The sequence below is a fragment of the Branchiostoma lanceolatum genome, chromosome 5 (genome assembly GCF_035083965.1).
Source record: "Branchiostoma lanceolatum isolate klBraLanc5 chromosome 5, klBraLanc5.hap2, whole genome shotgun sequence".
In the NCBI taxonomy this organism is placed as follows: Eukaryota; Metazoa; Chordata; class Leptocardii; order Amphioxiformes; family Branchiostomatidae; genus Branchiostoma; species Branchiostoma lanceolatum.
Window position 1 is genome coordinate 9,511,072 of NC_089726.1, and position 15,680 is coordinate 9,526,751.

Here is a 15,680-nt window from a genome sequence, read left to right on the forward strand (position 1 = left end):
TAGTTTCAAGTTGAAATATTATGGTGTCAGCACGACTAGAGACAAAATCTACCATATATATGATTAGTGCAAAGATAGTACATGATACTGACAGAATAATAGAAAAAAAGGATGGTTTATTGTTCTGCTAGATTGATTTCAGTCAACCATTATCGGAAAAATCCCGAATTTAGGTTACCCAACGTTACATGGCATGCCCTTGTTTTTATTTCAAGTGATTTACAAGTGTCAATCATGTCTTCATCGTTGTCGATAAGAGCTCGAGCATCCAGTACGTTAAAAGTATCCATTCCTTGAGTTAGTTATCCTGTATGCCTAGCACTACGTGTGTTCAAATACTTGAACAGAAAAATAAACAAGCGTAGGTCACCTCATTGGATCGATCAATGCCCTGGGCCAGACATTTATAGGTAATATTTAACTTTGAATCCCGGTGTACCCTGGGAAAGCGTCCATAACCGTCAGTTTCTACATAGCTTGTTTTCGGAGTGCATACTGCAACTTCAAGTGCATCTTTTTTACCTTCTCTTGAAAGCAAGATGTTCCACAGACGGTCATCGGTTTGTTTGCGAACCTTCGTATTGTTCTTACTAGCAATTTCACAGTCGGTTTTCGGTCAGGACAGTCCAACAAGAGTCACTGAATCGGGGACAATCATGGGCTCGACAACAACCGTGGAGCGGGTTGTGATAGAGCGGTACCTAGGTGTACCTTACGCGATGCCGCCTTTCGGCAACCTCCGCTTCCTAAAGCCTCAGGCTGTACGGGCCTGGGAGGGCGTTAAATACGCGAATGACTACGGGGACTCGTGCATGCAGTTCCCGCTGCCTGAGAATGTCCCTACGTCGGAGGACTGCCTGTACCTGAACGTGTTTGTGCCACGGGTGACGCTGGAGGAGGAAGACGAGAAGATGGCGGTCATGGTGTACATACACGGGGGACGGTTAGTACAACCATTCTTATTTCGTATACAGAAATAATCTGAAGGTTTGTAGATGTCTATTTCAAACCGGTAACATCTACTAACATAATTCTACCAGGGTACATAATTCCGCCACCCTGAAAAAAAATGTCCAAACAGATCTCCAACCCAATGTCTCCCAGGATAACGCACTCCTATATTGGTATACCATTCTTCAGATGTTTTCCAACCTACTAATAAAACCATTTGTCTCAATGCAAAACAACACTCGAGCACACAACATGAAGAACCCTCTAGAGTCTCTCAAAGGTAGCACTTAAATCTACTTTAACATCTATACCTGTTGTCATCAGTAACCTCAGTATTAACTCTAGGGTATACCGAAATACTAGGATAGGCAGTTTAGATGAGAAGTTATCCAAATTTTACCCTTTTTTCGTGTTCAATCATGCACTTTACTTGAGAAATGAAGCGTTCAAGAAACATGCAAAGATCACAGGAGTGCATCAGAATCGTTTTACATTTCTTGCACATCCGAAGACATCTGTCACAAACTGTCATTCTGACAGTACCTGATCACACACACCCCTCCGCCAGACTGCATGGTTGGACTCGTCTTGGTGAGGTAATCCTTTGCTTTATAAGTTAATGATTGACCCCCAGATTGTCGCTGTTTAACGGAACAAAAGCTCACTTCGTCAATACAAGCCGTGCGGTTCTTGGTAACAGCGGAATTAGCCTGCGAACATATGAACATCGTGCCAGGCTCTGCCACACTCGGATAACAAAAGAATCCGCTTACCTGTACCACCATAAACACCCTACGTCATGGTCATAAACAGACCAGACATGCTTATAACGGAAACAATATGATACTGACTGAGTCAATAGAAAATTCTCGTGTATTTCACCCCTTACAAATAGATAAAACGTACACTTGTACATGTATATGTACATGTACAATCAGCAGCTGATGTACATGTATGAGGCCTCGAGGTGACGGGAATTGTGACATCAAGGATATAACATGCTGCTTTTACATGCATGCAGGAAACTAATTCAATAGACGTTGAAATTCTAACAAGGAGCACTCGACTACATCTCTTATATATGTATACAAACCTTACCAGAAGAATGGTCGATAAAGATCGATTTTATTACGTCTGAAGATTGGTAACTACTCTGTTGTCTATTAGTGCCTTGTCCGCCTAATACTTATTTTGCTGAAGAAGGCCTACCAGTGAAAGTCGCCAGGGGAACAAGCAAGGAATGTCGTTATGTCGCAACAAATTTGAAACAAAAATGTGAGCATACCTTTTCAGATTTATAATCAAAAGTACACAAATGTAAAATTTCATTTTAGATAAAGCTGTCACGATATATGCCCTCTGAATACCAACCAAGCAGTTTTAACGTCTCCTTGTCACAACATTAAATTTTCAAACTCATCGATAAAAAAGGAGATATGTTCGCTAGTGACATGAGGTGGCGTGACGTAATGTTGACTCTCTTACCGTTTGTCAACAAGACACTCCTGTGTCAACCAACGGTGACCTGACACAAGTGTCACAGAGTAAACAGATATAAATTGAATCTCTCTACCTGTTACTGGTTAAAGATTCCTCCCTGGGGACTATTTAAATCGACATCTACTTTCGATCGGATTACATTAAAGGAATTATGAAGGGCTTTTCGTTTCTCGGGATTCGTTTGGACGTGCTGTTTGGAGTATATTTCACTGTTGTGGCCGCACAGAACCCGACAACAGTGACGGACTCGGGTCGAGTTTTGGGCTTCACCACAACGGTGGAAAGCGTAACCGTTGAGAACTACCTGGGAATTCCTTACGCCGCCCCGCCGATTGGAAACCTTCGCTTCAAACCGCCCGAGAAAGTACGCCCGTGGGAAGGTATCCGATACGCCACGGACTTCGGGGACCTGTGCATGCGTGCCCCGCGACTCTCCCAGCCATCCGCCCTGTCCATGTCGGAGGACTGTTTGTTCTTAAACGTCTTCGTGCCCCGAGGAACAGCTGACACGGATGACTTGGCAGTTATGATTTGGATTCCTGACGACGGGTTTGTGAACAGCATAGATTGTATTATCTATTCCCTTAACAGAACGTCTTCAATGATATTTCATCTTATTTCTAACTTCGTCCTGACATGCCAATCTACCCAGATACTAACCTACAGTGTACACATACGTTCCGATTCCTCGTTTATGATCAGATAAGGTCAATAAGGAAATGCATGGCGTATAACACTATGTGCTGGTAGGTTTTGATCGACATGTGTACATGTAGTGTACGTGCATTGTTGTCCATTATGACAAGGAGACTTTTTTCGGAGGACTATGTAGCCAGCAGGTAGCATGCCTATGACAAATAGATACCAGTCGAGAATATTTAGTTGACAGAACAAACCTACTGTCTACTGAATATAATTAGAATTACATCCCTATTTTCCAACTAGCCCTCCTAACGCACAACATAGACTGTTCAAAACGCCCATAAGGGATTAATGGTTTAACTGCCCCTCATCGAGATAACTTACCTGGTTAGGACTTTTAAAGAATGAAATAAAATGAAATTAAATGATTATCATTTGCGGGGTCTTCAACCCGAATATTTCGTGTTTAAGGAGAGCCAGACCTCTAGCACGTTAAAAAACCCTCCGCATTTAAAAAAAAAAGTGGTCCTTCCCTAATCTCAAAACAGATTCACCAGTGGCAAAGATATATTGTCCTTCCCGGCGTGATCATGAGTCGATCAAACACAGCCTTACGCAGTTTGTACACTGTACAAGAACTGGTGTGATGCGCATAAATCCGGTTGTGCAATACAGACGATGATGTAAAAAAACAAACAGAAAAAAACATCACTGACTTCCTCTTTGTATACTGTAGATTCAATGAATCATTGTGTTTCTACAGCTTTAATTCCGACACGGCGGCGTCGTATAACGGCGAGTGGCTGGCGGCGGTTGGTGGCGTCATCGTGGTGACCGTGAACTATCGCCTGAGCGTGTTCGGGTTCCTCAGCACGGGAGACAGGACCGCACCGGGGAACTACGGGCTCATGGACCAGCAGGCAGCTATACAGTGGGTCAAGGACAACATCGACAACTTCGGCGGGGACGCTAACAGGTGAAGGCACTAAACATTTATGGGCTCAGTTATGGAACACTCTGTCACTGGAACAACGAACTGTGCTTAATTACAAGACATTTAAGAATCGCTATATCGGCGACAAATGATATCTGTATGTAACGTGGTGATAATGATGGTTATTGTGTAACTAGTGCAAGTTGTGCTTTTACATTCTGATATCAGGGATACCTGAAAAATAGGCTTGTTAGCACCTGAGTATATTTATCTGTGTGCATTTATATATAAATACATGAGTTATATACCTTCATTTTCCTTGAGTATAGCATTGCAGAATCATTCTGAAAAGGTTGGCATGTGAGAAATAAACGCGGGATGTAGTTTTAGATTTGTATGAGATTCTAATGCAAACGTCATTTGCATTCATCTACATGTACTGTGAGTCTAGAACTTATCAACTGGAATGATAATGATTCAGTCAATTCTGTTGAATCATTCGTTCAATCTATATATGTATAAACCCGGAAGACCAGTCAGTGTTGTACAAGCTATTATCATTGGGAAAAAAATTCACCATAGTACAATAACAGGATTATCATCCTTTAACAGAATCACCCTGTTCGGCGAGAGCGCGGGCGGTGCGTCGGTGAGCATGCAGATGCTGTCTCCCCAGAACACCGGCCTGTTCCAGCGAGCGATCTGCCAGAGCGGTGTGGCCATGAGCCCGGGGATGATCAACCCGGACCCGCTGGAGGCCACGCGGGAGCTGTGCGAGTACCTGAACTGTCGCACCCAGGACCCGGTGGACATGGTGACGGTTCTAAGGAGGGTCAGCGCCAACGAGCTGGCACAGGCGGCTGCACGTTTCACAGGTAAGTTAAAGTTAAACATACTCACAGTAAAGCTCCTGGTTCCTGAAGTACAGTAGTCGGTAATGCTCACATTTCCAAAGCGGGGCCCAGCCGGGTGGTTTGCGGGAACAAAAAATACGATATAAAAGACAACAAAACACACAAAACGTAAAAGAAAATACTCCTTGCGTGTATCCTTGATATGCATTCTTTATTCTTTGTTTTGTCAAACAACCCGGTCGGGCACCGGCTTGAAAATGTGACCCTAGCATAACTGGCAGATCCCGGTTCGAATCCAGGGAAGGGCATCCTGGTTGGAGCTGCGTTCGTCTTTCGGAAGGGACCGTCGGTAAAATGGGGTTCCCCGGTGACCGCGAGCTAGGAGATGCCTCGATCGAGCACGTTAAAGGGCACTACAAGAGCCTCGTTACTCAGATGGGTACCCACTGACTGTACTTCAAATGAATAAGATGAAAATAATACTACAACGGATGTGACTTGTAGAAAACATGCAGCTACATGTATGCAAGTCAAACTGTCAAAACATGGAAGATAATGTTAATGCTACATACCAATACCACAGTGTAGACATCCAAGACATGTTCTCTGAAGTCAAGTCCGAACAAATGCCTTCAGCAAAGTCTCCAGGATAGTAGTTGATCTTTTACCGAGATCGAAATACTGTATGACAAACCCTTTGTGTATCGGTTGCAAAAGTTAACCTTTAAGCCCATAGGGTCACAGGGTGGATCAAGGGTAATAATTCTAACAGACAAAAAATTGGACCTGAGTTTTATATTAAAGCTGCTATCATCATGTCCGTGAAATGCTTTGAAAATGGAATCTTCTGTGGTTCTATGTCCGATCAGCTCTGTTTCAGCCAGTAGATGGCTAAATAATAGTTCGGCCCAGGCCCTGCTTTTGTGAATGTAATCGTCCAATCAGTGTACCACCTGATCACCCAGCTATTCACAAACGTTTCATTCCCAGATATATTTTTGAAATACACATTTTGATTAAACACATCCCTATGAATGTCGAAACTGTTGTTCAACCAATGGCTATTTATAGACCAAGGCAATTTGCATAAGGGAATATGTGCCCTGTACATAGCAGCGCATGACTGACAATCGTTTGATCCATGTGCTCATCAACATGATTTGATAACAGGATAACGCCGTCCATGATTGCTCGCCAGAAGCACGATGCCAGAAGAAAGATTAGCTTTGTAGTGTAGTCAGCTGGTCAATCATGGTTGAAGTATGCCTATAGTAGTAGTTCACAGTACTGGTGTTCTGCTGCTGCAGTAGTCTGGACACCCTGCAGCTGCAACCAGTCTTCAATTCTCTCCACTGCATCCTGATCATCGCGAGACTCTTCTCATAAGGTTTCCTTTCCAGGTAACTTCACGGAGAGGATCTGGACTCCGGTGATCGACGGTGACTTCCTCCCGGACGACCCCGTCCGTCTCCTGGAGAGGGGGTCCGTCCCGGACCGACAACTTCTCCTCGGCTTTAATGAGGACGAAGGCGCCTACTTGATGAACGAGGGCCTCCCTGGATACTACATCAGGGACAAGGCGACTTACAACTACTACATGAACGCCTCGCTCTTCCACATATTTCCAACTAACACCGAGGTACTACAGATGTTTACTTGTAGGCATACTTGTGTCGTGTTTCGCGGCCTATCACTTCGCAAAATGACTATCAAGATGTCAACCTATGCCCATAGCAGTTATAAGGACATAATACTGTGTTTGATTCATCATTGACATTGGTACTGCAGGTGCTTGTTCCATAGTCAGAAACCGTATATAGGTGTCAAGAAGCATGGCCTATGGTGCCTACCCTTTAGTATGGAAAAAGTAACCTTTGATTACGTCTTCTCGTCGTCTTAATCAATTGCTTTATCTGTTAATCCTTATCTTATAAGTAAAAGTCATTTCCGCATTAGGCGGTGCATAGGGCGGAGCCCATTTCCTTTTCTAAAGCTCTAGGCCACACAGCCATGCGATCACTACAACAGGGGGCTAGCCCACTGGCAGTGGTGTGTCTTCAACTGCAATACCCTTTACAAATGCCGAGTACAAACAGAAGGAATAATGTACCACTCTTTTAAAAGTGAAAGTATTCGGTATGACTCGGCCGGGATCAAACGTATGACCAAGAGAACACTCTACTCACTTGACCATTTCACTGGTCCATATTTCGCAGTAAACTAAAAATCCTTGCATGCGTTTTCTTAACCTCCTTGATGATATTCCCTCGCGCCCAGGCGGTGGTGGAAGCCGTTGCGTTGGAGTACGGCTCCTGGAACGAGACGAGTAACGTTGACGCCCTGCAGCAGACCTTCACCACGATGTACGGAGACTTCGCGTACATAGCTTCCACCATGCAGATGGCCAATCTCTACAGACAGGTAGGCCTCGTTTTGTCTCAAGACCTAATCTCCAAGGAGATCTTCCGAGGGAAAGCATCATGCATGGGCCTATGCATGCATCCATTGGCCAACCATAGAGATCTCATGGATCTGCCGGTACTCAAACAGACAAAACAGTATCCCTGGGCCGAAACAGAATCCACGGGCCAACCACAGAGACACTAAGAGGGAACTCAAACATGCAGGTTGGCCAATAGATACTGTCTTGCCACCGAAAGATTTGCTTGGAGATTATCAAGACCTAGAAATAGTTTGCGTCAATATATACTCCAAATAATATTAAAGTGATACTAATATACTCTGCATCCACAAAGATATCAGATAGATTAAGAAGCTTACAGGACAAAAAGTACTGTTCTTCTTTACGGTATACCTTTCCTGTTATTTCCAGTTGAACATGGCGACCTTCGTATACCAGTTCACGCATGCGCGCCGCTCGAACCTGCCTGCCTGGGCGGGCGCGGCGCACGCCGACGAGCTGTACTACCTCTTCCCCACCGTCAGGGGGAACAACCCCGACCTCATGACGGACGACGAGATGCAGCTGGTCGAGTCCATGATGACGTATTGGTCTAATTTTGCCAAAACTGGGTGAGGTTCTGCTGCTTTTCATTATCATCGCCACAAAAGCCTCCCCCAAGGAACGGAAGATTCGTAGTCTTTCAGCATAGGCAACATTGCAAGTTAACAATATATAAAAAATGTTGATGAAAAACGTATCAAATATCCCATAGTTTACATTCATAAATTGTCAGCCAACTATTATTCCCACACCAGGATGAGTTCTCGATCTACTCTGTTTCCTGCAGAAAGTACCCATGGCTGGGATCGCTAAAACCACTGCAAAATTGATATCACAGCCAACATTCCATATTTTCATCCTTTGAAAGGCAGAGGTAGTGAGAACAATTTTTCGATTGCCTAATAAAATCACTCAGAATTTTGATATTAATGTTAGTTATTTTATTTTGCATTAACGTTCAACGTGTTATTTCATGACCTGTGCGCAGCCCAGTGTGTCAAAAACGTGCAATAAACGTCTTTATTCATTCATATAACCGTGTAGGAACCCCAACTTACCGTACAACCCTGTCCTGCCGACCAATTGGCCCCGCTACACGTCCTCCCAGCGCTTCATTGACCTGACGATCCGGATGTCAGACAACTCCGCAGGACAATACATCCGACCCAGGCGCACCTTCTTCTGGACCAAAATGATGCCTGCACTCGACTCACAATCCTGCAGGTACACACACGAAACAGCGTCAGTAGACTTAAAGATCAAAGGTGCTGGAAAGGTCAGAAGAGCAGGTAATGGTGTAGCCTGGGTGTCGTCCTAGTTAGTTTATCGGGGCTCCCATACTCTCCCGTACTGTTATTGAGGAGAGTATGGAAGCCCCTGTAAACTAACTAGCTATAGGATTGCAACCAGCTGCAGGCTTCACCGTTTCCTGTTCTTCTGACCTATCTACCACCTTTGACCTACCTTCCTGTCATACTGTCTCCGGCGTGCTAACCATTCAACTGTGGACACACACGACTACAGACAAACACATCGACTGATCACAGTACCTCTGTTTTCGCGGAGGCAAGAATGTACTGTTAAGTACTTTAAAAATGTCAATTTGATAAGTCTGTGAATTAGGATAAACCCAAAACATCTTGTATACGTGGAGATGAATGAATGAATGACAAGCGAGGGAATGAATGAATAGATGATTTGAGTTGCTGTAAACAAAGCTCCTTGGAAATACTACATGGCGCTCAACAAAACATATGTGTTCCAGCCCGGAGACGACCGATGATCAGGACAACACCAACACGAACCCCTGGCTGGAGGAGACCGTGCTGCTGGGACTGAGGAGGAACGACCTGATCCAGCTGGGAGTCGTGGGCGGGATCGCCATCCTCCTCATCCTGGTCTTCTTCATCACCTGCATCACCTGCTGTAAGGTCCTATCCCTCAACAGAATGATGCGCTATGATGACTCTAAGATAGGTCTGAGCAGCTACGCGTAGTAGTACTTGTACCGATGATAGAAATGGTTGGTCAATGATAGAGTTAAGCAAAACGTTGGAACTGTTGTGACAGACGCTGTTTCTGTAATAAGTCTCTTTCGTATGATGTTCGTTATAATGATAAAATTGGGTGGATGATAGACGTAACAGCGATAATGACCTTTTTTTTTATTTCTAATTCTGATTCCGTGTTCGTCAATGATAATGACCTTATGTTGCGTTGTTGGGGAGGGATTTTGTTGTTGTTGTTGACTGATTCCCAGTTTGGGTCAAATACGTGAACATGATAGTGACGTTCCACAACTGCAAGCTGTGTAAATATGCATTTATATTTTTTTGGTGATCATGGAACTGGTTTTTGTACAAGTACATTTTCTCTGCATTGATATGTGATGTTTTACTGGATATTTAGAAATCTTAACGTGCTTTTGCAAAACGTGATCCAGCATAAGGTTGCATGAAGTAGTTATATATTTTGACGTTCTTACAGGAAATGTTAAGTTGCTGTTTGTTTACTCGTGTTTTCAAAACTTTTCCAAGATGCTTCTTGTTTAGGAGGATATTACATTTGAAGGCTATTTGCCAAAAATTGTTCTCTTCAGAGCGTGTTGTTGGAGAATAACAATCATTAAGTTTGTGAATAAACTGTTTAAGCACAACGGCCTCAGCTTTCTGGACATTGGGACAGTTGGCAAAGTAAGTCAATCCATTTACCGTTTGAACCAAGGCGCAGAAATATCCAATTAATCGGGTGTAAAGTGCGAGTATCATAAATCATTAAGCAGAAATAAGGCCGTGTTGATTTGATCATATGGATGACATCCGCTGGGGACCCCAAAACTGATGCGAGCGTGTGAATACAAAAAAAAAGTTGCCTTCATTGTGAAATCTACGTGGTCATAAAGGATGCGCAAAGCTGAACACATCGAGTATGGCGAAAGATTCTTCATTTTGTTCTTTCACATCATCTTTGACGTTAGAATTGACTTTGACATTCCACGGCATTAGTATGGAACCGTTTTTCCGATATATCTTTTTTGCAATTTACAGCATACATTTTGTACTATTTACAGTATGGCCGATTTTGGAAACGAACGAAAATTGATACGCGCGGATGTCATATAATCAAATAAACATGACCTAAGGAAATAAGACAAACACTTGGTGTCCACTGCAAGAGAACAACATTTACTTTGTACAGGGGGTATTTCAAAATAATGGCACAATAATACTAGCAGCATCGACGAGACGTTTTAACGGTACCTACTCACAGCCTTGAGGCCAGCTGTGCCTCAGTCAAACAATAGCCGGATTGCACCGTAAAAAATATTGCACTTACAGCAAGAAAAACAAAGACACAACGGACATTGCAACAGGACATGATTACCTTTTGGCACACATTACATTCGTGACAAATTTTTACATGGCATACAAAAATAAAGCAACACCGCCTCTGTTTTGTACATTTTTACACTTTTCTAGAAAGGTTTCGCCAATTCGCCTTTTGCACAAACTTGAATGCCACTTCTAGTCTTTTCTAGCGCTATGGGCATAGCATTTCAGAGTCTTAGGCATCCCGTGAGCCTTCCAGGGATTTCCTCTGTTTTCTTCCCAACAGGACAAGGTTCTTGTTCCCTAGGAAGCTGTGCCGCACGTGCAAACCTCGTGACCAATTGGGGACCAAGTGGTATTCTAACATTTGAAATGCCTAGCGACTGGTTACTGTTAAGTTCATTGTGAAGAGCACAGGTTTATGTATTAGGTCTGCACTAAAATCTATTCATTCACAAATCGCTAAGGCATTTTTTCAAACGGTAGAATACCTCACCGAGGTCGTGGCGAGAATTAAGGCGAAGATCATGTCCTTGTCAGTCGGTCATTCTTTTGCCGTCTTAACAATGACAAGAGGACCTTCCTGTACACATATACATTCAACAAAAGTTATATTTACATTACACATCAATATCAGGGCAAGCTACAACTAGACTACCTTGTTAATACAGTTATATACAAGACAAATCTACAAACTACGTCGTTAGTACATCGTTAGCTGTGCTCCGGGGTTGTAGAAGTGCCCCTGATTGAAACCGTACGCAGGCTCGTGTACGGAGTACGCCGCTGAGTACATGAGAGGGTCTCCCTGCACGACTATCCAGTTGTCGGGTGTCTGTTCAGGCGTGCCAGGTGACTCTGTCTTCCCTTCCGGCGATGGTTGCGTTCCGCTGCTGTCCGCTGGGGACGGTGCAGTTGGGGAAGGTGCACTCTGTTGGAATAAAAAAAAACACTCAAAGCTTCATGTATGCACATTGCATCAGCACTTAACCCCGATTTGCTCACTCGACTCAGGTGTAAATTGAGTACCTAGCTTCGGTAAGGACGTCCCTCGGATAGGACGATAGATGGAGGCCCCGTGTTTGAGGAGAGACACGACTCGACCACGTTAACGAACCCACCACACTTACCGAAAAGGCGTCCATCCCGGTGTGAATGGAGCAAATTAATCAGTCTGGATATGCAGCTTGTACTCTTCAGTACAAACCTGGTGTGTTACGCCATGGGACGGTTTACCGGAGATGCAATACAAACAATTAAAGCCAATATGCTCCAATGATGTTGTATCTAAATCTTATATGTTCCATTAATTATGTACTCTTCTAGTTTTGCATCATTGTAAAATCGTATTGATCCTGTATTGAAAGTAGCTAAGACATTAAATCTTAGTTTTCGTCCTGATAAGTATGTCGATTTAACACAGAATTAGAAACAAGGCACGCATTTAGTCTGTACTTACCTGACTCTGGTTGTACGGCTTCGTGGTGTAGCCGTTGTGTCTGAGGCAGGAGTCATCGGCCATGTTCCCCACATTACCGATATACGCCTGGCGACCGGCTGTGGGGTGGGGTACCGCCTTCTCCTGGGCGGGGACCTGACACACCTCAGCTGGGGAGGGCACGGGAGAATGGCTCGCCGAGGACGACGGGGTACAGCCGTCGTAATGAAAATCCACTGTCAATGTCGGGGAAAAGAGATATTTTTATTGTACAGCTCATGTTCAATGTCCTATCAGTTATTTCATACGTTAAATTCAACATCTTGACGGAACAGTCCAACACTGGCTGTACTTTGCCAGTTTATATAGATAGCCGTAAGGGATTGATATGCTAATCAATGCAAAATACTCGCAAAATTGATTACAACGGACTTTTCACATAAACCAGTCTGTTCCTTTCAGACACTGTAAATACATACTTTACCATATCATAATCATTGTGGACGACTGAACAGAAATTCTGTTCTTAATTAAGGTGTGTGGTTTGGGGAGGATGTGGCTTTGACGTCTTACCGGGATACGCCATGCTCCTTCTGATTGCCTCAGGGTCCTTCTTCTTCCACTTGCGGATCTCAGACATCATCTTGTCCACCTTGTCGGGGTGCAGCGCCCACAGACAACCTTTCCTGTTGGGGTCGGCCTGGTTCGGTTCGATCTTCAGGAAGCACTTGTTCAGCGACAGGTTGTGGCGCACAGAGTTCTGAACAACAGGAACGAAAAACAAAATGAAGACAATACAAGTACTCGGCGAAGATAATAAAATCTGTACGCTCTTTTGATTGTGGTAACTCAGTAGTAAATGGCAGTTCGGAGACCTTGAACATCCATGAAATATTTTGAGCCTTTGTAGATGTATTATCCTATCTTGCCTCGTTGATTATAAAAAAAAGGCTGTGATAAGTAATATCTATTTTTATCATGATCATCATAATCCATCTGAAGGAGTTATGCTGACTCCAAAATCCGCCGAAAAACACAAACACACTCTCTCGACTCACGTTTGCACAGACTCACGCGCACAGACACACCAAATCTAGGCCTTAATTTTTATATGGAGGTATAGATTATAAGATTATAAGGATATGAAAAATGGAGATATAGTTTTGTGTGTGTTGTGTGTGAGTTAATGGATTATTGTAGTCAGCATAATCTAAGAACCGCCAGATGGATCAAGATGATATTTGGTATGTGGGTAGGTGTTGGAAAGACGTAGGTCAAGTTCGATTTTGGGCCCCTGGTGTACTGCCGCAGAATTTCCGGTTTTTGTATCCTTTGACCTGGGTGTGCTATGGTCTTGATTCTTTTGGTGGCAGATAGCTTATGATGTAAGGAAGTGGTGTAGGTTTGGACCCTCTAACAGCTTGCTCTGGAACTACATGAGCGATTTGGTCGAAATCTTCCAAGGAGAATAACCGAACAAGGGAACGACGTATTTCTATGTTAGTATTTAGCTTAGACAGAGGTATACATGCAGATATACATGAAAATTATGCGAATCAGGACTTGATTTTGATAATGAATGAGCAAAGTCATTGTTCTGCAGTGTTTTTCATTACGGGACTCAAATACATGTAACAAATGTAGTTTACGGCAGAACATTAACAAATACCAATTATGCAAATAAATACTTAATTTTCATAATCAATGCAAAAGTCATTTCAACTTCAACTTATTGAACCCCCAGATAACCCCGCGAGGGGCAAAGTAGGGGGGGGGGGGAGGAGGTCCCAGGCTAAGGCGGGCAGGCCTCCAGCCTGGCGCGGAAAGACTCAACGGTGGGAGCCGTAACAACCGCGCCAGGCAGGGCGTTCCACTCGGGAATAAGTGGTAAATGATTGCCCTGCCAATATTGCCACATGTGTAAGTTAGTTAAAGGTGGACATGACCAAGCATAGATTATGTAAATGTCGAACTCGTTTTTCATGTTGATAATAAGCTAGTTCGGAGTTGCTACTACGCATGTGCAGTGTCAAAGGTGAAGGCTCCCGGCTCGTATACAGTGCTCGCCTGGACATTGTCTAGATTTGCATAACAGCGCCCCGACTGGCTTTGTTCACGTCTCGGGGGCCTTCATCTTTGACAGTGCACATGCGTAGTAACAACGTTAACTCCGAACTAGCTTATAAGAATGGCTCAACAACACTGTCAAAGCTAGATCACATTTGATGTCATGTGCTATAGAGTATTAAACTTTGAAACAAGTTTGATAATCTCTAGGATGCGACCACAGATATGATCTTGCGTAAAAAAACATAGGCCATGTTTTGTCTTAGAGCTGCCAAGGTGTTGACTTGTTGTCTTCGAATACACATTCTATCCTAAATTTGCCCAGCCCGTCCCTCCCACCAAAAACAAAAGGCACACTTACTTTCCAGCCATCCGGTGCTGTTTTGAAGTAAGGATAGTTCTCCCTGAAAGGAAAATAAATATTCATTTAAATACAATGCATGTTTCATGTTGAATATCCTAGCAATTGAATACGGTAAAATAAGAAGACAAAAAAAAGTTTTAAGTCTTCATGTTCACTTTGAGGTGCACCGGTAGCACATGGTGTCATAGACGTCAAATTGGACATATTGTATTGTAATCTACAGTTGTTATTGTATCATGGTATCGGCTTGTATCATAGTATTGGCTTATGTAAACTATCATCACTGATAGTTTACAAAATAATCACGTTAAAAACGTTGTCACTACAAATATGTCCAGACATTTCACCTGATGAAACTGTATATCTCTGTGACGGGCATGTTGCCAGTCCGGCTTTTCATCATGGCTAGGGCGATCAGGCAGCTGTAGGAGTACGGGGGCTTGGGGAAGAACTCCTCGTCCTCAGAGTCTTGTGCAGAACATCCCAGTCGGTTTGCGGACGGCGAGTCGGCAAAACTGTACTGTGGGCTGGCTTCGGAGGGAGGGCTCGGGCTGCCGCTCGATGTCGACCCGTAGCCAACGAAGTCATTACGGTACTTCATGTGCGCGTCGCTCACGCCGTAGTGTCCCTGCGTGTGGCCGGTGCCGACACCACCGACCGCCGGCAACGAGTTCGTGTACATGCCCGTCCTGACGCCGCACGGGTACGGCTGGGAGACGGGCGAGAACGTCCTCGGGTTGACGATCACGGGGTGGTCGGGAAACTCGCCGTATTTTTCGGGAAAGCTGTAGTCGAAGTATGGATGGTACCACCCGGCAGACTTCTGCCAGTCCCTCGGGTAGTAGCAGTCGCCCGGAGGCCCGTAGGCCGGGTCGGGCGACAGGGACAGTTGGTCGATGGTGTTGGTGAGGACTTGCTGCATCTCGGCCCTTAGTTCTTGAATGGTGTCCTGCACAATGTAGTTCATCGTTTGGACACTACAAGATGGCGGCGGCGAGAAGACCTGGGTGGAAGTGTCGGCTGGTGTTCACCTGTAGGCAGCTCTTGACTTCGTCTGAGCGGTAGACAATCTGATCAAGACTGGCCGCGACGGGCATTAACATTCAAATTCCCCGCCAAAAAGTGACGTATAATGAT

The 15,680-nt window shown here is 44.2% G+C and overlaps 2 protein-coding genes across 3 annotated transcripts; one reads left to right on the forward strand and one right to left on the reverse strand.

Annotated features, from left to right (window-relative positions):
• Window positions 1–436: 436 nt before the first annotated feature.
• LOC136434926 (carboxylesterase 4A-like) lies at window positions 437–10,001 on the forward strand. 2 transcript variants are annotated; one of them, XM_066428040.1, is made up of 8 exons: window positions 437–943; window positions 3,857–4,069; window positions 4,640–4,902; window positions 6,282–6,520; window positions 7,159–7,302; window positions 7,715–7,914; window positions 8,390–8,569; window positions 9,111–10,001. In XM_066428040.1, the coding sequence occupies exons 1-8, from the start codon at window positions 540–542 to the stop codon at window positions 9,340–9,342; spliced, it is 1,875 nt and encodes a 624-aa protein (XP_066284137.1). In that variant the 5' UTR covers window positions 437–539; the 3' UTR covers window positions 9,343–10,001. The 2 variants fall into 2 exon arrangements, with proteins under 2 accessions (XP_066284137.1, XP_066284138.1); XM_066428041.1 differs by lacking the exon at window positions 437–943 and adding an exon at window positions 2,482–3,000.
• Window positions 10,002–11,266: 1,265 nt separating this feature from the next.
• Window positions 11,267–15,603, reverse strand: LOC136434932 (forkhead box protein N1-like). The gene is made up of 5 exons (XM_066428051.1): window positions 14,891–15,603; window positions 14,541–14,583; window positions 12,686–12,872; window positions 12,134–12,348; window positions 11,267–11,605 (listed from the first exon to the last, which is right to left on the reverse strand). The coding sequence occupies exons 1-5, from the start codon at window positions 15,508–15,510 to the stop codon at window positions 11,378–11,380; spliced, it is 1,293 nt and encodes a 430-aa protein (XP_066284148.1). The 5' UTR covers window positions 15,511–15,603; the 3' UTR covers window positions 11,267–11,377.
• Window positions 15,604–15,680: the final 77 nt, after the last annotated feature.